General features: G+C 32.6%; 2 protein-coding genes across 2 annotated transcripts; one reads left to right on the top strand and one right to left on the bottom strand.

The window, feature by feature from the left end:
* The first annotated feature begins 799 nt into the window (after positions 1-799).
* On the top strand, positions 800-13,971 carry LOC133185045 (putative ankyrin repeat protein RBE_0220). The gene is made up of 4 exons (XM_061320108.1): positions 800-986; positions 2,005-2,127; positions 2,227-2,299; positions 11,185-13,971. The coding sequence occupies exons 1-4, from the start codon at positions 800-802 to the stop codon at positions 12,938-12,940; spliced, it is 2,139 nt and encodes a 712-aa protein (XP_061176092.1). The 3' UTR covers positions 12,941-13,971.
* A 2,172-nt stretch (positions 13,972-16,143) lies between these two features.
* LOC133185990 (43 kDa receptor-associated protein of the synapse-like) lies at positions 16,144-23,056 on the bottom strand. The gene is made up of 6 exons (XM_061321273.1): positions 21,954-23,056; positions 19,059-19,157; positions 18,220-18,342; positions 17,035-17,088; positions 16,745-16,944; positions 16,144-16,468 (listed from the first exon to the last, which is right to left on the bottom strand). Exons 1-6 carry the CDS (start codon positions 22,662-22,664, stop codon positions 16,363-16,365), a joined length of 1,293 nt encoding a protein of 430 aa, XP_061177257.1. The 5' UTR covers positions 22,665-23,056; the 3' UTR covers positions 16,144-16,362.
* Between the last annotated feature and the right edge of the window lie 1,425 nt (positions 23,057-24,481).

The raw sequence follows: 24,481 nt of genomic DNA on the forward strand, positions 1-24,481 counted from the left end.
GGTTGATAATGTCAATAAAAGGGTTTTCCTTCATGTAACACTGAGCATTAAATATATATATCGCAATATTGGAATCTACATTGATCATAACTAGGACAATAAAGTAAATGTTTTTCATTTTCAATGAAAAGTTTACAAGAATGGCATACACGTTTTTCCCTAGGAATAGGTGGACTTGAGTATCTCCCCATTTCCATATGTAGTGTATGAGCACTAATTCTTAGTTTTGTCAGGATTTTATTTTTTCAAAATTCTTCAATGGTAATTGTAGGTAGTTCTGTAATTTATATTCATTTAGATTTAATTTGTAACATTACTATAAAAAGATAATTTTCCAGACTCTGATTTAGAAATGTTCTTTAACTGTTCACAGATTATCTTACTATAATGCTTCTCTCATTCATATCTTTAAGTTTTATGTGATGTGTTCAAAGAAGATAAAGGCGATTTCTGTTGTAGAGTAAAAAGTTTTCTTTGCCAAGCTACTCTACACCCCAGTGTTTTATTTTCCTTAAATGCAGACACAACCAATTGACCATTATCATAATGCTCATTCTCTGACTCTGAATTTTTTCAATCTTAAATAAAATTAAAACATATTTTCATAACACAAATAAAATAGTGGGAATTGTCCTAACTCATATAGAACAGCAAGCCTTTTCATGATCATTTACAGTATATTTTTCACTCTATTTTCAATACCTTTTGCATATTTTCGTCGACGAAAGAAGACGGGACTGACCATTCCTTTCAAAAGCCGCAAAAGCATACTAAGATATTTTCTCTTTATAGACCTGTAATGGATATAAAATATTTCCCCGTGTCCTCCTGTCCTCGGAACAGAAAATCATGGCTTGACTCTAGCATCCGGTTAAATTGCCCGTACGATGAGAAGAACAGAACTCTCTACCAATGCACTCCGAATGCTGATAAGTCCACGTTGGTAGAGTTCTGTTTCCGTGGTAGGATAGGGAGGTATCCGAAAGGTGAGTAGACAAATCATGTCTATTGCTCTCTATTATTGTTCATATCAAATGAAACAGAATTTATTATTAAAAAAACCTATACAAAAAGAAGTATTTTGCTGTGGCCTTCAATTCGGCGTTTAGATACTGTACACGTACTTTTTGCGCATAGAATTATGCTAAGAGGCGATCACAAATTTTCCGCAAAAATTTTTCACAGAGTTCTTAAAAATGCATAAAGGACGTTGAACGACTATACAAGAAATCAGTGTAATATTATGGATACGTTTACAGTTATCGGTTTACAGTACGTTTTATCAATTAACAAATATTCAGTTTCATTACTAGGTTGATTCGATATCCAAATTAACTCTAAATACAAGACACAACAGAGTCTGACGCATCTGTTTCATATTTGGACTTTTTCTAGAGAAAGACATTGATGGCAAACTGACAACAAGACTTTATGATGAAACGTTTTCAACTGACTTTAACTTTGCTGTCGTCAACTTCCCTTATCTATGCAGCAATATACCATTGTCCCCTGTATCTGCCAGCTGATTCGATACACAAGATCCTGTTCTAAAAGGAGGCAGGCTATTTACAAATAAGTTGATGATACAAAGATATTAACAATCTCGTTAAAGTCAACATTTTGCAAATTCTATGGTCGATGCAATGTTTGCAAATAAAATCTGTCGTTACGTGATACAAGGATATTAACAATCTCGTTAAAGTCAACATTTTGCAAATTCTATGGTCGATGCAATGTTTGCAAATAAAATTTGTCGTTACGTGATACAAGGATATTAACAATCTCGTTAAAGTAAACACTATGCAAATTCTATGGTCGATGCAATGTTTGCAAATAAAATTTGTCGTTACGTCAAATGTTGACTTTGCTCATAATTTACATATTGTTGCAATGGACTTTTGAGATTGGTCACTGTTATCTTCATATTTCTTTGAAAAAATTAACGAACCTATGTATCGTATTTTCAGTAGGTATATGTAATTATATGTGTTTCCTTTTTTTCAGATTCTTGTTTGTATGCATTTTCCGAATCTACAAATTTTGGAGGATATATAAACTCAGAAAATTGCCTCTCCTTTAGCTACGGATGTCCCAACGAGACCTACCTGAACAATGAAATTTACAAATGTATGAATTATTTCAAATTTATTATCATGAATTAGAATACATGTATGTATTTTTGGATTGGAATTTACAAAAATTTGATACATGTATTTCGAATTCTAGACCCGGCATGCTTGGAAATCAATTCAGAAGAACGATGCTTTCTTGCAGACCCGGCTTGTCCAAATTTAAAAAGGTCAGAATTTAGAATGTTTACTGTATTCAAATTCATAAAATGTCAATTTGTCACATTTCTTAATATTTACACTAGCAAATATTTTCCCTGGGCGAACTTATTGAAGAGAAAATTCAATTTTGTATGAACTTATTCGGGGGTCAGATGTCATAGTGTGACCGAATCACACAACGAGATGATATCTTGCCTTCATATTTCTGTCACACTGAAACTGGTTTCGGGAACTTCTAGCTTGATAGCGGTGACAAAGATACAATTATTAAAACATACGGAATTTTTTTTCAATCAACATATGTCCATTAGATCTTTCTTCAGTGTGTAGAATGGTTTCAATAATTTAATCGCGCTTACCTGTTTAACCCGAAATTTCTTTGAAGGTATGTAAACTAAAACGGACAATAACACAGCTTTTGACTCAATATATATAAAAACTCATAAAACAGTCAGATTATTCTCAATGCCGATCATTGTTCTATCTTTATAAACAGAAATTTCCTAAACTTAAATGCTAAACATCAACTTAAATATTCAAATATTGGGGCTAGGCGAACTTTCTTGGCCCTTCAGGCTTCACAGTATTTGATCACGTGACCAACGAAGTTCATTTCCCAAAGAACTTATTAACCTTATTTATTTCTTAAATGTGCTTTTTTTTCATTTAGAAACAGCATTTTTTGTTATATGAAAATACCCCTTTCGATCATCTGACCGTAAAATAAGAATTTTTTGAATGGAGGATTGAGTACCCTGGTTTACATAATTATCATGTAAATTTGCGTTTTGGATTAATAAGCTTTCATATACGTGCATCTTTTTTATACGCTTACGCTCACAAGCGTATTACATTTGTATTGTTTCAATCTGTACATTATTCTTTGGATTTTCATACAAAATCAGTCTTTTAATATTTACAGAACACTTAAGTTGAGTCATGCAACCAATTAAGCATTTATTTCGTTTAATTTACATGTAGTATTATTTATTAAAGCTCAAATGATGCATTGCTGTACTTTGTCATCATTGTGCGGTGTCTGTAGAATTTCCCAAAGTTAAAGAAACTTTAAACAAAAAGATATGCTCTATCCTTTTGCACAGAACAACGCCGTCCAATTCTTCTCTGCCAGGAGTCCCGGACACACATAACTCTGCTAATACAAACTGGGTCCTTCCTGCAGTGATAATTTCGGTGCTCGTTCTTGTCTTCATTACTACCGCCTTTTTTCTTTACCTTTACCGGAAAAAGGTTATCACAATCAGGTAAGAGAATTATGTCAAATTAAATTATATCCATGCTTAACCTTTTCATATGAGAATTGCATATGTGAAATAAAGTATATAGTAATGAAAAAAAAAGAGGATGCAAACGGACATGAAGATGGGGAAGTTCTGATGTATACAGTAATTACATTTGCAAATGTTTTCCCTTCTATAACATTATTTGAACAAGGCATATTTGTATGTGTATATAGAAGATATTCAATGTTTTTAGTTGGATATGGAATTTATTTCACGAGTGGGACAGGATTACGAAGCACACCTGATCACACCTCTGATGTTTTTGGAGGTCCGTGTTTGCTTTGCTCCCCATTTTTATTGTTTGATGGATTTTGATCTTGAATACTGTTCGGTATCTCCATATTTCACCCCTAACTCCGTCACCAGGGCCCTCTACAATGTTTGCGTAATAAATGGATTTATATCCAATTTAGTTTTTGTCCCTTTTTCTTAAACTTGCAAACATAAGAAAATAGTTTATACGATATGAATTTTTTTTTTTCAATTGTATTGCAAGAAAAGTATCAACAACAGAAAAACGTTAATATAACATATTTTAAATATGCTATAACGTCGCGCTAACGTTATCTTTAACGTCTAGTGCATTAAGGTAAATGTAGTCGAAAAATAAAATATTTTAGGCATATTCAATATGGTATTTCATGTTAAACCTTTGACATAGACCTTCATAAAAATGGCTGACATGTGAAATTGAGCATGTTGATGCACATTTCTGAGATAGGGATGGAATAGCGCATAAAGGAAAAGGTGTTTTCACATATGATAGATACAGTAGTTCGCGTGTAATATTGTTATGTATTTTTGACGCATTCTTAAATTTGACTGTTAGAACTTCTCGGCAATTAATTGTAAATTTTCAGCATGCAAAAAATGACGTCACGATCGTATTTGTTTACAAATATATGTACATGGAGTTTCCAGAAAGTGACGGAGTTAGGGTAGTGACGGAGTTAGGGCGTTTGGCGATATATATTAGGCCCCACCCCCTCTCAAAATTTTTTTTTCTGAAAGTATTGGTGATTCATATAGTAACGCTTAAATTAGTCCGAAATATCTGGCGTTTTACAGGCTTTTTTTTGCGATTTCGATATTTGACTTGCCAGAAGACCTTCTCCTTTTAGTGTTTTTTATTCAGTTGCATCTGCAATAGAAATATTTACAGTTATAGGGGTCGATTTCAATATGGTGTATTTTGTGTATTATGTGTTTATCTATGTCTGTCTGAAAACACTGATTAAAGTAAAATGCAAAAACCGCTGAAATATATTTTTTAAATATAATATTGTATTTCTATGTACAATAAAAACGAAGGGTGGACATTCGCAAATGCCACCTCATATTTATAACAGTCTATAAATCTTTGTTCTGAAAGAAAATAACATTTAAACATTTCCAAAACAATTTTTCCCAAGATCTCCTTATTTCTAGATATTATCCTAGTGTGACCACTGAATTTATTCTGCACATTCACTACTTCAAAAATTTATTGATAACATGTAACAGAAAATCTCGAATAATTCAGTATCCTTTTCTGAAGTTGTAGTTATTTTTTTTTATATTCCCCCTAATACTTTAATTTTTTGCCGATATCAACATACTAGTTGTCAAGGGATCGTTTCAAAGTAGAAAGTTTGGAAGAAAATCTATTGCATGATCAAACCTTGTTAAATGGCCAAGGTATATGTGAATTTTGAGATTCAAAATGTGTAAGACTTTGGAACCGTGGGACAAACTGTAATTTACAATGTGCATTGCAGCATTAAATGATTAATAAAAAGTTGAGTTAATTGAGCCAATTAATTGAGCTAATAAATTGAGTTCGACTCCAACTATGGCTGAATAAAGGCTTTTAGAGAGCAATTTTCTGTAAACACTTTTCTTTGCAGGGATGGTCACCAATTTTGATGAAACTTTGCCCATTATTAAGATTTAACCCTGGCAATATAAATCAATCAATATTTACATAATTATGAATTCATTTTTACCCAAACATTTCGAAGCTTAAAATCGCACATTTTACACCGTTCAGATAGAGATACATTTTCACAGTTCATCCTACGATAGATTAGCTATTTATATTAGATTTATATAAGAGATATTTATTTTATATGCAGTGTCTTCTTTTTTTATTTCCTCTGTCATTTTTTCTAACTTCTAATTTTTATTTTATAGATAATAAAGATATTGAAAGACATGTAGGTAAGATCCTAAGTTACTTGTAAAACTGCACCGAAAATAATCAAAACACGGATGCTTGTTAAACAAACACTGGAAGCGAACGATGACAACAATATATTGTATCAATAAGAAAGTATTTCTGCTAAATATCACCATGCAGTAATCATCAACAAATATACCCTTAATTTCAACATTATAAACAGACATGTGCACTTGCTTAAAAGCAAACCATCCCCGTGGATATAATAAAAACACGCCATTAATGTATTCAAATTATATAAATGAAATTCAAGGGAATGCAGATACTCCGAATTTAATTTCATTCAGAGAAAGAATATCACTGTTCGTTATATCTTCATCTTTTTCATTAAGAAAGAGAAAAACACATACAAGTAAAGTAAGTGCTCTTATTATTATTATTTTTAGATCGAACACTGTTCGTTATCTTCACCCTTTTTAATTGAATCTCTTTTGACAATCAACAATGGTTTATATATATATATATATATATATATATATATATATATATATATATATATATATATATATATATATATATATATATATATATATATATAATCTATCTATCTATCTATCTATCTATCTATCTATCTATATATATATATATATATATTAGGGATGTCAATTTTGTCAATAATTCATATTCGAATATTCAATGCAAGTATTCGAATATATTCGAATATTCGATAAAATAAATAAAATCTGTTTAATTTATATAATGCATCATCCTACTCTCATGAAAGGTTTAGCGTAGGTATACTTATATTGGAAGTAAAATTGTATGAAGACTTTTGTAGGTGTACAATAAGGAATTCCATTTGATATTTGTCAATGTTTGAAATAAATAATTGATGTCAATGTAGAAAAGTATAATTTTAACAAAGGAAACATGTGTATTTATAGTGGCTCCAACTGAGGAACCAGTCGTCTTACCAAAGGCAAGATGTAGTCGTAACGGTGTACTTTTCAGATTTCAATACATGTAATGAATTACAGTTATCTGCCTAATAAGAGATATTATTATAATCTTTGATACAATGTAAACAAATATTTCCATAGACAATTTTCCTAGGTAATTAACTAATTTCCCGATAATGAATATAAAATTTAGAATTATGTACAACCCGAGATAATCATTGACAAGTAATTTACACATTTATGCTGAAATTGAGCAATATTGAATACAGACTAATTCTATCGGACATTCATTCAATGATCAATTAAATTTATTTTGAAAAGTATACTCCTCGCGTCTTTTAGACATTCTAAGAAGGTTTTCATTTTGTTGTCCTTGATTCTAGATCCGATAGTATCTAACTAATAAGAACTATGAAAGTACGTTTTGTATTATACATAAAGCATTATTGTACAATTCATTAACACCTTGCTTAAAACAAAATACATGTCATTTAGTAGATCTATAAGATAAGAAAGTAGTGAAAGAAATCAGGCGATCGAAATTGATCGTTAGTAAATTAAACAGGGATAATTCCAGCACTGTTCTAATCAAAATTTATTAATCACAGTACTTCTTTTTACGAAATCTGAAAAACACCGAATATTCGAATCTTAAATTCATATTCGAATATCAACTCATCGAATGAATATTCGAATGTTCGAATATTCGTTGCCATCCCTAATATATATATATATATATATATATATATATATATATATATATATATATATATATTATCTCTCTCTCTCTCTCTCTCTCTCTCTCTCTCTCTCTCTCTATATATATATATATATATATATATATATATATAGGATATTCGAAAGGAGAAAGTACACCCCTTCTAGAAGAAGGTGAGTACCAGTTTACCATATTCGTATTATTTTTGACATCATACACAACTCTTCTTGGATGAGAATGGAACATGTAAATTTGAAGCTTAAAATCGCACATTTTACACTGTTCAGTAAGAGATACATTTTTCACAGTTCATCCTACGATAGATTAGCTATTTATATTAGATTTATATAAGAGATATTTATTTTATATGCAATGTCTTCTTTTTTTTATTTCCTCTGTATTTTTTTTTCTAACTTCTAATTTTTATTTTATAGATAATAAAGATGTTGAGAGACATCTAGGTAAGGTCCTAAGTTAATTGTAAAACTGCACCAAAAATAATCAAAACACGGATGCTTGTTAAACAAACACTGGATACGAACGATGACAACAATATATTACATCAATAAGAAAGTATTTCTGCTAAATATCACCATGCAGTAATCTTCAACAATATGTGGTTGTATACCTTTATTGGTCATTTGCAAACTTATTTTGTTAAAATGAAATATGGAGATTACGACAGTATTCAAGCTCATAGTCCAATACAATACAAATCGGGAGCGGATCGAATAACGACCTCCAAAACATCAGAGTTGGGATCAGGTGCCATGGATGAGTAAGCATCTGCTGTTGACCTATCACACCCGCAGTGTTGGATAAACGGACAAATCCGTAGAAAGTCCAGTGTGTAAATAATAATTAGTATAAAAAACGTCAGTCAGCATACATTCTGATTCTACAACAAGTACATGTACACTGAGGTTGATATTAAAAAGATGCAAGAGTTTCTCATTGACAATATGTGGTTTTCAGGTCTTTCAACAATGTTTTGGAATAACAGGTGTGTCCCTTATCAGCAGGCCTCTTTTTTCTTCAAATGAAGCAGAATATCTTCAAAACATCTAGATGAAAAGAACAAGTTTATTGCTGTGGCCTTCTATCCGACATTCAGATATATCGACAGTGTTTTATCAATCACAATAGTCCGTTGCTATGAATTTCCTACGCTGACATTAAAATGTGTATTGTTTAGTGCATTACTCAATTTTGACCATGCTCCGTGACCCCATTTTAGCAGTTTAAAATTCTGGATAATTTTGATAAATAACATGATCTATTCATTATTTATTCAAATTATTAGAATTTATTGGTAAAATACGTCTATTATACAGCTATTGACAAATAAGCTGATGATACAAGAATATCAACGATCTTAAAAGTCAACATTTCGAAAATTCTATGGTCGATACCATGACCTTGTTTGCATTGCAGATACAATCTGTTGTTTGATCGAATATTGGCTGACATCTTTCATACAAATTGTTAGGTATTTATTTTCACACTGAATTTTCTACAGATTTTTCCGTTTACACGATCATGACAAGGAATACACGTTGGGTGTGACTGGTCGACAGGGGATGCTCAATCCTCTATGGCAACTGATCCCACCTCTGTTGTTTTCAGAGGTCCGTGTTGGCTCTGCTCATGTTTTTGTTTAAATGGACTTAAAGATTGATCACTGTTCGTTATCTTCACATTTTATAATGAATAAAAAAATTAAATGATTAGGATCATTTAACCATAAAAAGTTCAGTTTAGAAAATTTCTTTTAGTTCTTTGAATTTGTTTGTAATCACTTAGCAATAAAGATCACTGAACGAATTTGTAGCAGAATATCCGCTTATTAAAAAAATTCCTTTTCCTGTGATGAAATGGAAATTAGAACAATATTTTCCCAGCAGTCTTAATTCTCAACCATAACTTAAAACATGTCATCAAAGAACCGTCGATGAATACTTTTTACAATCCTACTATTTTCATTTAAAAAAAAAAACCCTTTAAGGACTTTATTATTTTTTTTTTACGATATCAGTTAACATCAACATTACTCCCAAAGGAAACTTGTCTATTTCGAGAGGTTCCAGAATTAAAATATCTGCAGAGGTTTCAGGAAACAATCTTAACTCAACAGAAATCCATCAAACCTGGCTTAAAATTGGTATCAACGGCCAGAGAAGTGCGATTGACTTGGAAACATTGCCTGATAATTATAAAGATAGTTTTAGTGAATTTCCAAAAGCTGAATTAGTTATTGGCAATTTAAGAGACGAAGATACCGGGACATACCAGCTCTCAGTGAAATATATGGAGCGGCAATTTCTAAGCGACACAATAACTATTCTGTTACTAAATGGTAAGGTTATTCAATCATTTATCCTGAATTTGATCCGAAAATATGTGATTTTCAAAAGCTTGCATTGTTTTGTGGTATCTATGAATAAATTTTTTTTCAATAAAATCTCAGTTATGGTTCAGATATTCTTTATATTGTTGAAGTTGTAGCCTTCTTTCCTAAATATAGAATTAACTCAGTTAATTATTGGTAGAAATTAAAATTATGTGATAATACTCAGTGGTCCAGGGACAGGCAAAACTGTAAAACTGAGTGATGCTAATTATGAAGATTATTTTCTTTATAATATTTGATGATGGTGATATTTTGAATTTCACCTTTGCAATTTTAGCATCTAAATTTTAATATTTTACAAATGAATATTTATTGGTAGGCATTTAAGTATTTTTTTTAAATTGTAAACAAATTTCTAAAAAGCAACTTTGATAAAATTCACTGATACATGTCTTGATCTTAATGCTAGAACTGCTGATCATACATTAGAAATGCTGAAAGTTTTTGCTTATAGTGTGCATTGTTTGTTAGCAATAGCAGATGCATGATGTTGCATACTTTTTAGTGAATTTATATACTGATTGTGTTGATTAATTAATACAACAGAAAATTGCCCCTGTAGTATAGCAAGTAATGATTTTGAGAGCACCTTCTTTATCATATTCTTGTTAACAATATCGTCATGAAAAATTGGTAGCTACATCAAAGAATAATTTGATCTTTTTGTGATAAATTATTAATTTGAATTTCAACGTTTACTCACTGAATTATTTTTAATATAAATATGTTTTTTTTTTCATATTCAGATGACTGTTCCAATTCCGGAATCATTAAAAAATGGAAAAGCGATGACCATATATATGTCGAAAACAAAAACTTTTCTTTGATCTTCAAGAGGCTTCTAGAATCAAATTATAATTATGTGATTATACTCGGTGGTCCAGGGACGGGCAAAACTGCAACTGCTCGTCATCTTGCTTTGAAGTTTTGCAAAGAGGGCTACAAAATCATATCGGTGGAAAGCATCAGAGAAATATTTTCTAGGGAGGATACATCGTCAAAAAATATATATGTGATTGATGATGTGATTGGTTCATTCGTACTTGAAAAGAAACGCCTTCAAAAGCTTGAGAGATATGCCAAGGCATTTCTTGTTGGTCCATCAAAACTTCTGTGCACATGTCGATCCACCGTCTTTAGAGAATTAGAATATGAAAATATCGAGACATTTCTTCGAAATAAAAATCATTTAGTCGATTTAAAAGCAATCGAAAACATTTTTAGTGCGAAAGAAAGAAAGGAAATCTTCAGTAAGCATTGCAAGGCTAAAAATCTCGATTTTCCTAATGTAACAATACCCCCAGAAGCGCCTATGTTCCCCTTGACTTGTAAGTTATTTTGTAGCAAAAAAGAGTATCAAAATATGGGTAATTTGTTTTTTAAGAATCCTGTTGTTTGCATAGAAAAAGATATAAAAGAGTTAAGAGAAAAAAACAAATTGCAATATGCAATTTTGGTAATTTGTTTACTGAATAAAAATGCAATCTCGGGTCAAATATTTGACTCTGATGACGAGAAAATAACTAAATTAAAAATGGAAGTGTTTGAAAATTGCAGAGTGGAAACGATACCTAGGTGGAGACTAATTGAATCTCTGGAAGAAATGTTAGGAACGTATTTAAGAAAAGTCGATGAACACACATTTGTTATCATGAACGACACTTTAACAGAAGTCGTGGCATTTACATACGGGTCCGATCATCCTCGCTCATTGTTGAACTACATGAGTAGCAGTTTTGTCACAAAGAAGATACGTGTCGGCTCTGTTGAGGACAATGGTTCTCCAGAAAGACATATCATCATGAAAGACGTTGAGTTTCTCTCAGAAAAATATTTGCAGTACATTAAAGATGGAAAATTTCAGGATGTTTTCACTAGTGAAGCTTTCTTACACAAGGAATTCTCCTTGCATTTCTTTGAAATGCTGAAGAAAATGAAGGACGACGAAATGATTGCAGTTTTTACACGGAAAAGTGAAACGAGTGATAGTATAGTTCCAACCATAATTTGGAATGACATTGGTGATATTGGCGATGATCTAAGATACGAAAATGAAAGACAAAGACAACGACTACTTTTTGACATGAGAACAAATGAAACAGAGTCTTACAGTATAAAAGCTATTAGTTGGATTGTTTACTATGGGCATTTGAATCTGTTAAAACTACTTATTAAAATGATAGGGGAATTTAACTGTCATAGAATTTTTAGTCCTCATTTGGAGGAGCAAACGAGACTTCTTGTTCTTGCGTGCTTTAATGGATCTTGTAAATTGGTTGAAACAGTTCTGAATCACATTGATACATCTTGCATAAAAAGAACATCACATTATATAGATGACATTTTAGATTTTCATCGCTCTCATACACCGCTTACAGCAGCGTGTGAAAATGGCCACATTTCCGTCGCTAGATGTCTGCTTGAGAAAGGTGTCAATGTCAATGATAAAGATTTGTGGGGACAGACCCCTTTGATAAAAGCAGCCAGAAATGGACATGAATCCCTCTTACAATACCTCATTAAGAAAGAAAATGCGGACCTGAAAGAAACAGATAAGAATAGGTCTTTAATTTTTGAGGCAGCAAGTTGTGGCCATACAAACGTTATACAATATTTGGTAAAAGATTTTGAGATGGATATCGAAATTGCCACAAATCTTGGAGAGACACCGCTTTATATTGCATCCTGGTATGGCCATCTAGAAACAATTAAATATCTTCTTACGAAAGGTGCAGATAAGGATAAATGTACCAAAGACAGACAATTCTCTCCTTTATATGTCGCAGCTCGTGGTGGACACTTAGAGGTTGTTAAACTTCTTTCACGGAACAGTAATATTAATGAGTGTCTAAATACTTTTAGGCAAACAGCTTTGCACGTTGCATCATGGCGTGGACACCAGGAAGTCGTCAAATACTTGATTCGAAATGGCGCAGATATAAATTTAAGAGATTACAAAGGGCAGACAAGTCTGTATCTAGCATCAGAAGAAGGGAATGTATTTGTAATTGAATCCTTGAAAAGTAAAATATTGAATTTCAGAGAGAAAACTAACAACTTAGTAACAGCGCTAGAAATTACATTGTGGAAAAAATTTTAATTTGCCTTTAAAACACTTCTGGATGGAGAAAATGCCCATGGGAAGCATACTTGTGGTTGCGAATTGTATGCTGAAAACAACGCCAGGATCTGTAATAGAAATACATGTGGAAGATATAATAAACCCGGAAATTGTCATTTATTTCAAATTCTCAAACGCCTCCGAAAGTCATATGCATATCTTGATAGGAAAGACGAAGTTGATATACGATTTAGGAAAGTGTGGGATATGCCACGACCGTTGATGGAGATTATTTGGAGAGGTCACTCTCAAGATGTAGAGCGCCTAATTTTGTTAGGCTTAGACCCAAATCTGAATACATATTCCGGAGAAAAGGAGCTCCCTATTCTTTTACGAGTAATCAATGAAGAATATATCACAGAAAGGGTCGAAAAGATTAAAGTACTTTTGACTGCAGGAGCCTCCATAATAACTAGAATTGACGAAATCATATCTGAAGAAAATGATGAAAAGGCAACAATGCTAAAGGTTTGGCCTGTCTCATTTATGGAGAGTGTACGTCGGAAGGTTAATGATTTAAAGACAGTTCTACGGAAAGGTAACTCTCTGGTAAATAGTGACATTAGCCAGGAATCAAAGTCAGAATATACACGCTTACAATATGATGAATATTGCCAGGTATTAACGGTGCTCAAAACACACGTCAGACGGTTTTCTATTTGAGCACACATTGAATGCATAAAGATTAAAAACATCAAACAGAACATATAATTTACAATTTTTTTCATTTACAATTTTGTATATTTAATCAAAATAATCACAGTGTCATTCTTTATTAGCTGTTGATTTTATTGCAAATCAAAATCTTTGATACGGTACTCAGAAAGGTTTATGATTTCTACAGTCGTTGCATTGTGTCAATTGATCGATAATGAATATAATTACAAATTGGAAACAGTCGAAAATTGTATATTGTAGAGGAAGAAAACATTGTTAAATGTTATAAGGTCCCATATTTTGTTTGTTTATCATTGTCTTTAAGTGACGCTTCCTGAGATTGTATTTAAATGATTTAGGTGTAAACATATATGTACATGCTTAAGCTTTCCAAAATAAAATAAAGGAATATAAGAAAGATATAGATTAGAAACACATGATATATGCTTCCTAGCATAGAGTAACCCATTGATATCGTGCACGTCGTTAATAATCGGGGTTAATGAAGACATGATACAATTAATCGAAGCAGGAAAAAATTCCCAAAATAACATTGTATTTTGTTCACATTAATTTGTGTCAGTCTTTGCAAAACCTGATATGTTTAAAATCTATGATAAAACAGATGACTGGGTGTTTGTGATAAGAAAAAAAAATTAATTGTGAAAAAAAATTCAGATTTTTTTCTATAATTGAATTAGTTTAAATTCAGGCGAATGGTTTACTGTGTGTACAGATGCTTTTTTAATCAAAAAGCTTCTGCTTTTAAACTCAGGTGATATATTGCTATCTATTTTCTTCCGTCGTCGTGTTTCGTGCGTTAACATTTGAACATTTTCAGCTTTTCTTTGGAACCACTGCACCAATTTCAGCCAAATTTGGCATATAGCATCTATGGGTGAAGGAGAGTAAACATTATGAAATTCATAGCCCCTGCCCCCCTGGGTCTTCTTAAACACTCTCTTACAGCAAACTACGTCAGTATTATTGTACCACAAAAATAGCGAGTAATGAAATAAAGACAAATATTTTTTTTTGTTTTTCGCTAATATTTCATTCATAAATTAAATTCTTTTTTGAACTTGCACTTGTAAAATCCGGATGTTGTGTATTCCGAAGTCTTGTTTAATACGATGGAAACCTTTAGTCCCTATCTTTCAAATGTTGTACATGTCTTATCCAGAATGTTGTCTATTCCGGCCAATTTCTTTGGAACCAGTAGTGTCCGGATTAGACAAGTTTTACTGTACAAGTTATTTTTATTAGAGGAATACACGGTGTGGTGTATGAAAATTTATCTCATAAATGTGGTGGATACTACCCATTAGATTAACCTATGCTTGCTTTATCATTGTCACTTCCGGTTTTGACACAATCCCTCGCTTCAACATGTAAATTTACCAAAAAATTATATTTGTTAAAATTTCTTGCGTTATAAAATAAACAATAATGAGCAAACATATTCGTTAAAAGTAAGAAAAGATTCATTATACCTCGATGAAATATCAGATTTTATCATACTATATACATGTAGTTACTGCAATGACGGATGTTCCCGCCCCTCCTCAAATCTTTCTCATAGGCGTTACGCAAAGCAGTTAAGTTGCTGGTGAAACATTCGTTTTACCATGCAGGAAAGTCTAGATATTCACATTCAACAATGCTTTCTTACATTTTACCATAAGCATACAACTTACAAGTAGGTGCCTATGCCTATGCACTATCGCGCCTTACACACTAGGACTCATGGATTCCGTCGGAGTATTACTACTTCCATTCAAAAGTTTGTATGAAATAAATCTTCAAAAGATTGTCACACATCTCTAAAAATACGCAGAAGATATCATTCAAAGATTTAATATTTTGTATAGATCTACAGTTAAATTTCTTTCGGCATGTCAACGGGACGACGTCATCAATTTACGAGTAATACATTTGGGCACAAATCAATCAACACAGTTTGCTGGTTTTATTTCAAATTTTTGTTAATATGAAAAATAAAAATAATAAATGGAACATCTATAATTGTTGTGTGATTTTATATTTGCTTTATCCAACTCGTTGAAATGATGTATATTCGCTCGGCAATCCTCGCAAATAAACTCATTTCAACTCGTTGTATAAAGCAGATATAAAATCACTCAATGTAGATACACCTGTATCCTCTATTTATCCAATTAATGATTTCCACTGGATAAATAGGTGAAAATCTAATAATATTTTTTATAACTTAATCATGATATTGAAAATCAAATCATTGCAACTTGGTATAGATATAAACTTCGCATCTGATTTATAAACAGATCTTCTTATTAAGGACATACACAACCTTACCACAACTCTACAGCGTACCTTACCCATTGCTAATTTTTTTTTTTAATAAAAGATATTCTTAATTTAAAATCATGATACCATAAGAGTTCTTAAACAAACAAAAAAAAAAAAAAACAAAAAAAAAAAAAAAAACAAAAAAACAAAACAAAACCAAAAAAAAAAAAAAACAAGCATTACCGGAAGTTTTAATTTGAAAAGATATCAAATGATGAGTTTTTTGAGCTGTGTTAAATGAATTGACGTTAATTTGCTTTATTAAATGGCCTAAATGGAAAGTAAAATTTCTTAGATTCCGATGTATTTTAAGAACACATATATGATTTTTTCCCAAAACAATCTAGTGTATGATTAACTCATACAAATACAATGTACATTAGGCACCATTCTAAATATTAAAGTACTTAAATTCATTAATGTGAAAGAACAGGGTTCCCGGATGATCGATTTCGACATGACGGACACGGTCTTTTTCTCCCTTTCCTCCCCCAGGTATACCGCGCTAAGTGTGGTGTACATCTGAAAAAAAAATTATATAACTGTTTTAATTTCATATTCATATCAAATGTGTAATAGAGTTATACGAATCCTGGTTCTGAACATTTTTTAAAAAATATTTTATTAACCATAATCTTTTAGTGAACTCTTCGATTTAATTCACTAAAATTGCATTATGTAATTTTGGATAGAAAACAATAAATTACGAACTAAGATACAAAAGAATATCAGGAATAACTCTAATCACTATTAGTAGAAGTATGACACCTAAATTTGAAGTTTAATTGCAAATCATACTTCGAATGTATAAGATGACCACACGGAAGTTTGTCCAAGTGTTCCGGAATCTGACCCATGCTTTCTCCACATACACCACAAAAGAGTTCCAATTCCGCTGTCAAGCGCGAGATTCTTTCCTCGCATTGATGCGCGGCGTAAGAGTTTCCGGTCATCACATAGAGTTCTGCTAGTCTTGTGTTACAGTCCAATAAGCCCATCTATAAATGAAAAAAAAAAAAATGCGAAGTTATTTCGAACAAATTGGTTCTGGAACGAAAACTGAAGTGTGAATTCAGAACATGGCCTACCCTGTTCCCAATTTCTTCTGCTAGTTGATGCGCTTTGTGATTTATTTCTATGGCCTGAAATAATGTAAGTCATTGTTAGGTCAAAGCTATGGGAGTCGAGAAATTTTGATTTCATTTGGAGATTCGTGCATTAGCGACACTGAAATATACGCGAGGTGGTCTTCCAATTTATCCAAAGAGAGTTATCGCTCTCGAACCTTAGCTTATTGCTGAGATTTCTTTTTGCAAATTACAACTAAAGGTCAAGATAGGCTAAGACCCCTCTTTTGCCCCTGGTTTGGGGTCTCTTTTAGAATGATGCAACAGTTTATCAATAAAAGCCTTTTGTCTTGAGTATTGGTTTTAAGTTATAGGATACACAGAGGTGACAGGAAAATCAAAAAATATGTCAACTCCAAATTCTCTCATTTTTATGCAAATTTTCATCGATTTTACAGCTCATTTTGCTTCAGAAAACATAGAGCACAAGCTTGCCTATCTACCAAATTTAAATATTTCATACACTAGTATCAGATGCATCGTATGTATAAAAATCTCAATAGGCAAGCTTGTGCTCTATGTTTCCCGAAGTGAAAAGTATCTCAAATTGGACGAAATTCCGCCAGAAATGAGGTAAATTCGTTACAATGTCCTACTTCTGAACCCTCCTGTGGCCTTCGTGTAAGCTTTGAATCAAAATTAGTGCTGGTTTTGAAACAAGCATCATTTTAAGTTCTTAACTACAAACTATCACAATTTTAACTGTGTTCTGATTTTTACATCAAATAAGGGGCTAGATTCGGCCCTTACATGTACCATACCTTGTCCTTTCAGATATTGTAGTTAAAAGAAGACTTCTTGATATTATTTTAGTTTCCTTACTTTCTTTTGAAATTTCTTTAAAATACAAGTAAATGGAAATCAAGAAATCTGCGTTATAAAAGAATATACATCAGGCGTGCATTTTCCCGCATGGGATTCATTTACGCTGTGAACATAGTCACAAATTTAATGATACGAGGTCACAGATTTTCCGCGGAAATTTATCACAGTGTCTTTAAATCATACATTTATGAAATACAATGACATTGAAATTTCTACCCGTGGATTGAATAGAAATTGTAATTCCGCGGAATTATAAATATATTAAAAGTCACATTACAAGCATATTCGATGAAGGGCATATAGTTCTTATTTTAAGTGAACCTGTTCAAAGTCCTTTAGAGCAGTCATGCATTTTGCCATTCCTCCAAGCACCTCGACCTGATTCAGACGGTCACCCATCTCAACGAAGAGGGCGTAGGCTGACTCATAGCGCGGGAATGATCGCTGAAAATATAAACCCATCATTATTCTTTCCGTTGAATTTAAAAAAAAAATATGAACCATTAATCAAAGTTTACGCAAATGTTATTCATTGGCATGTATTTATGTAGAAACAATCCTCTGGTCATGACACCAAATAATTTCCTAACGATGTTTATACACAAGAGAGCATCTGCTTTCCATTGATACCGAAAAAAAAAGAAAAAAAAAGGAAACAAAACATTGAATACATTAAAAAATGTATGGTTTAACCGAGTCGCTTAAAAGTATAATAAAGGATAACAAAAATCTTTACATAAAATTGTCTATTTTATGGCTACATGTATTTACTTGAATAATCTGTTCTACAAAAAACACATACATGTATATAAAGGATGCATATGAAATTCTATAAAATTCTTGTAGTTATATTTATATACCCAGTTTTGTTTAAAATGTGATTTTTTTTTCATTCAAAACAAAGAATTGTCTTAGTGTTAATTATCAAATGCAATGAATTTACAATTTAATCTACCATTCATTTTTAAACCGAGGAGCTTATTTCATTCAAGAATATCACGGGTGGACAAAATTTTAAAATTTAGCACCCCACCCATTTTTATCAACATCTAAACATTTCATTGAATCTGTAAACAATGAGCCTAATTATAATCCTTGGTATTCAATAAACCGTTTGTCCTGGAGCAGGTGCGTGCTTTATAACGATGCAGAGTTTATACCTCAAAGTCTTTCCTCTTTCTGTGAATCTCTGCAAAAGTAAACAGGCAGCGAGCTTGTACGGGGCGGTCGGCCCGCAACATGGCATCCTTCATAGACAGCTGAAAAACACAATGGTTTTGATTGATGGGAATTCTGGGCAGGTAATCAAGTGTCGGCAGTTATGTATACTGTATTTTTGAATTGTTTAAACATTCGTCACCTATGTCAGGGGCGGATTCAGATACGTTTTGGAAGAAATGGGCGAATTAGTTACATGTAATTTCGACTGAGATTTGACTTGGCTGGATATTTGTCTGAGACTCTGCACTGACACCATTGTCGGCTGAGATTCGGCTTGGCTGGATATTTGCACTAACACTGTCGTCGGCTAAGATTCGGCTTGGCTGATAGTTTGGACGGACGTCGACAACGGCGTCAGTCCAAATATCACGCCAAGTCGAAACTCAGCCGAGATTATAATTATATGTAATCAATGTATGTATATTACATAACAAATACTAGGCCCTAGTAAGTGGGCAATCAGATTTTGGAACGCAGTTCGCAATTTAAAAGTGCATGCATTTCGCAATTCAAAAATTTTAACATAAGTCATGGGGTCTGAAATTTTGAGGGTAGGGTATTAGTGGTCATTTACCACTTCTATGAAAAAAATGGTGACGGTACCATCTCTAGTTTCCGAGATATACATGTAGCCCTCCAGTTTTTAGGCCTACTGTATATTACATGTATATGAATAAACATCGGGTTCGGGGACATCGAAGTCCCCTGTCTCGGGGTCTGAAATTTTGAGGGTAGGGTATTAGTGGTTAGATACCACTTCTATAAAAAAAAAAAAAAAAAAAAAAAAAAAAAAAAAAAAAAAAAAAAAAAAACATTTTTTTCATAGACGTGGTAACTGACCACTAGTACCCCACCTTCAAAATTTCAGACCCCATGACTCACGTTAAAATTTTGAATTGCAAACTGCATTCTATAGAATGCAGTTCACTTTTAAATTGCGAACTGCGTTCCAAAATCTGATTGCCTATAGGCCTAGTGAGCGAGTGTGCTACTTATCAAGTTACGCAATTCTATCATGGCCGTATGGATTTGTTTTACAAACTATTCTCCATATTCAATTGAGACCAAAAGGGCTTGCTCCCGATGTGTAAAAAAATTTTAGAAATCATTTTCCAATTTAAGAAATTATTTTCCAATTTAAAAGAAAAAAAAATTATTAAACACCGGGAGCAATCCCTTGCGCCGGAGAACGTGGGAGATGAATTGTGTATTTTTCTTTGTTCGGGAATTTTACAGGTAACAGTGGACATAAATATTGAATTATCCGAGAAGGATATGTCTGAAATGGTCAAGGTTAAAGACTTTATATCAGGTCTCGGTCCTACTTGACGCCAAATGCTAGACATAGAGAAACCAAGAAGATTTTACATTTCCTTATTTCTTTGATATTTTAACCATGACCTTTTCATAAAGTGACCCCAAATTCTCCCTCTCTAACCAACCTCTGTGTAGTGATCCTTGACATTTGATTTCATAACTCCAACTTCCCTGTGCGTCTTCCTTTTACAATTATGTATCTTTCTCCAATACAAACCATTGTACTTTTTTGAAGTTATTGCTTCACATAGATAAATATTAGGTTTGACCTTTTGAAGACCTCTGCATGAAGGACCCCAAAATATACAAACTAAGGTGACTTCCATAAACCATCAGTTTTGTGTGTAGTCATAGGCGTCGGAAGCAAATTGAAAGTAGGGGGGGGGGGGCTAATTGAAAGAGAAAAAAAATTTCAAACCTGAAAAAAAAAACTTGACAAGCAAAGAAAAAAAGGTAAATTAAAATTTGTCCAAACCCGAAATTCCTATTTCGTGTGTGTGTGTGGAGGGGGGGGGATAAAACTTCTTTCAGTACCATTTTTTTTCAAACGCTACCACTTACCCTTCTTTGATTACACTGCAATGTGCCCCAATGTTCAATTCCTTTATTATGTCTATCTTTACACCCCCCCCCCCCCGGTTCCAACGCCTATGGTAGTAATTTTTTTTCTGTACATTCCGAGATAAACATTGATTATAAAAAAAAACGGCTGATCAATCGTGGGTCTAATTCTTTTGAATTTCGCTCAACATTTCTTGGCATGTTTTGTAGTTATAGATATTCGTTTTATTACATAAAACAAATGCTCCGGATAGCAAAGATACCTTTTTCGCCTGTAGAATCCTCTGACCCCTGATCTGAACAATTCATTATACTAATTATAGTTATTTGCATCAAATAAACCATTTACCTTATCTTAAAACATGGTTGCCAACTACTCTTTGACGTCTAGAAAGTGTCCTGGATAGCTTTTTTTCCCCAACGTATAATATATATATAGCATACTTAAAAGCAACTCTAAAAAATATTTAATTGCATACGTTGGGTCTTCATACACCAGAACCTTACGTACATTGTAGTATACTTTCTTTCTTATCTATTTATTTATTTGTTTATATATATTGGTCAAGCGCAATACAGTTAAGGACCACATGCCGAGATTTTCACCGATGAAGCAATTACTAAAAATACCAGATGCGGTAATCATTAGCGGAGGAATTAGGAATTTTATAAACAGAAACCGTTTTTTCGACGCGTGAGGTAAATCAGTAATCGCATTATAAAGGACAGTAGAATTATCTGTCTATAACATGATATCTAATCAGATTTCCTGCGAAACTACTTTACGATTATTTTAATTTTAAATTTTTTACCTCATACATTTATTTCGAAATACGAATTAGCAAAATGCTCAAAAATATTTTTTGATGCTAGTCTTTTATTTTTCGTATAGTTTGTGAATATTTTTATTTCACAAGACTAAACAATCGAAGCCCACAGAAACAAACTCGCTTTACCTCGCACTGTTCCATGGCGTCATTGAAGCGACCCATGTGAAGTAAAGGGAGAGAAATCTGGCTCTGTATCCGTCGTCGGTACTTGGAGAGCGTGGTAGCATCTTGTTGTATGATATCTAAGCACTTGTCATAATATAGATGGGCTGTATCGTAATCCTTTATCTTGGAAAAAAGTTGTCCAAGACTCTCAAACGCAAGGAATTTCATGTGTAAGGAGGGGTTTTGCTCGGACCTGCTTAAAACGATTTCAAAGTTATTTATAGCGTTGTAAAAGTCACTGAGTCCATGATAAGCTTTTGCAAGACAAATCGTCGCGAATGATTTAATATCTCTGGCATTTTCATTTTTAGGTTCCTTTTCAATGCAGCTTTTGGCGTATGAGATGCTCTTTTTAAACTCTGATAATTTTTCATATCCTCGCGCTAGATTGAAGTATGCTTCTTGGAACAGATCAACATTATTGCACATGGTTTTAGAATTCAACATTTCGAGCTGTTGGTTAGCGCACACGACAATTTCCCGGTATTTCCCCATATCGAAGTAAGCCATGCATAGATAATTTAAAGTGTTGAATTTGTCGAGAATTTTTTCTTTCTTAGTCATTCTTCGTAAAGCACTTTTCCATTCATTGATTGCAGCATCAAACTTTTGTTCTGCGTACAATCGCGTACCTTTATCAACTTCTTTTTTGGCCGCTCCTTGTCCCATCATAAGATAAAAATCCACCGGTTTATTGTAAATGAAGCTCTATTTATGAATGTAATGCACATCATCAGGGATTTGATTCCTTACAGCTTGTTATAAATGTCTTCTCTCTCTTATCCAGCACGTTAGATAAAAACATGCAAATAGGTAATTAGATTCCATTAGTTCGTACACATGCCTCTGGTTTCAATCGACGTCTTCTTGAAATGCAGGAAAAACAATTGTACAGTTTATTTGTGAAATCTTTTAAAACCGACTTCAAGTTTAAAGCCTATTTCATTTTCCGAGACGTACAAGTAGTTTGGAACGAAGCAGAGTTTTTAGGAACATTTTAACGAATAATGCAATGCTCATTCGCAACGATCCAATGAACCGTCTTCTCACGCACCTGCCGAAAGTTTGCCTCGCTCCCAACAAATATTTTGCATTATGGCTTTTCACTTTTTTGTGGAAGAACCAAAATCTTCACTTTCACAATTACAGCCGATCCAATGAATCCGGATGGTTTGGTTTTAATTAGTTTGAGAAGCTTCTTGCTTTAAATAATTTTGTAAATGCATGTCATGTTTCCGAAGGAAGGCAAACGTTTGTAGTGTTGATGATAGCTAACGTCTTGAAGAGGCTTGAGTATTATTGAAATATGAAGTGTCGGCATATGGATTTCATTGTAAATTTAGGAAAGCAATTCAAACGGCTCTTTAACGGTAAATGCCAAAATCTTTTAGTTGAATAGGTTTGTGGGCCGCATCGTAAATTAAATATGACAAATCTATCAAATGAACACTTTCTTCTAAGAAGGTAATTTTGATTTACTAATACAAGTATAGAATGGATATTCTGCTATGATGATTTTAACAAACGTACTTTGAACTGATCAATATCTTTTAAACAGGGTACTGTTAACACTATTCCCAGAAGAAATGAAAGTTTTTAGATTTTGTCATGTATTTTTAATTTGATTTTTTCATCTAATCAGCGAGCATGCGTTTGCAGTGATCACAGAGTCCTTGTTCAAGGGCTTCCTGTATTGACAATTCTTTGAATGTATGGTAGTGATGGTCAAAATATAGGCTAATTTTTGCGGAGTTTAAAAAAAAATCTAACTCTTTATAACGAGATAATTATCATCTTATAAGGAGTTAGTATCTCGTTTTAACAGGTTATCTCGTTATAGCGAGTTACATGTAGCTCATTATAAAGAGTTGTCATTATAACGAGTTGGTTATCTCGTTTTACGAGGTTTATCTCGTTTTAATGAGGTAATTACATGTACTTCGTTCTAATGAGTAGTATCTCGTTATATTGAGTTAGTTCTCTCGTTAAAACGAGTTACGTAACTCGTTATTAGGAGTTAATATCTCGTTAAAACAAGTTACAAGTTATACATGTATATCGCATAATAATGAGTTAGTTATCTTCTTATAATGAGTTAGTATCTCGTTATGACAAATCAGTATCTCGTTATAATGAGTTAGTTATTCCTTTATAACGATTTATATATCTCTTTATAACAAGTTAGTCATCTCGTTATAATGAGTTTGTCATAACATCATATAATAACGACGAGTCAGTTATCTCGTTATAACGAGTTAGCTATCTAATTATAACGAGATTATAATTGACCTAAGAGCTGATATATCTAAGTAAAGAATGTCAGTATAAGAAATAAGAAGTCTAGTCGATAAAATTTGTTTGTAGTTTGGTTTGCATAATTAATAAAGTAATGGAGGAACGACATACTAGGGTATTATCTTATGCATTTGATTAAATATTTTTCATTATTGAAAAGACCGAATACAAATATCTACTTATGAATTGCTTTT

The sequence above is a fragment of the Saccostrea echinata genome, unplaced genomic scaffold (assembly GCF_033153115.1).
Source record: "Saccostrea echinata isolate AGI-Se365-2 ecotype Australia unplaced genomic scaffold, CSIRO_AGI_Sech_v1 ptg000012l, whole genome shotgun sequence".
In the NCBI taxonomy this organism is placed as follows: Eukaryota; Metazoa; Mollusca; class Bivalvia; order Ostreida; family Ostreidae; genus Saccostrea; species Saccostrea echinata.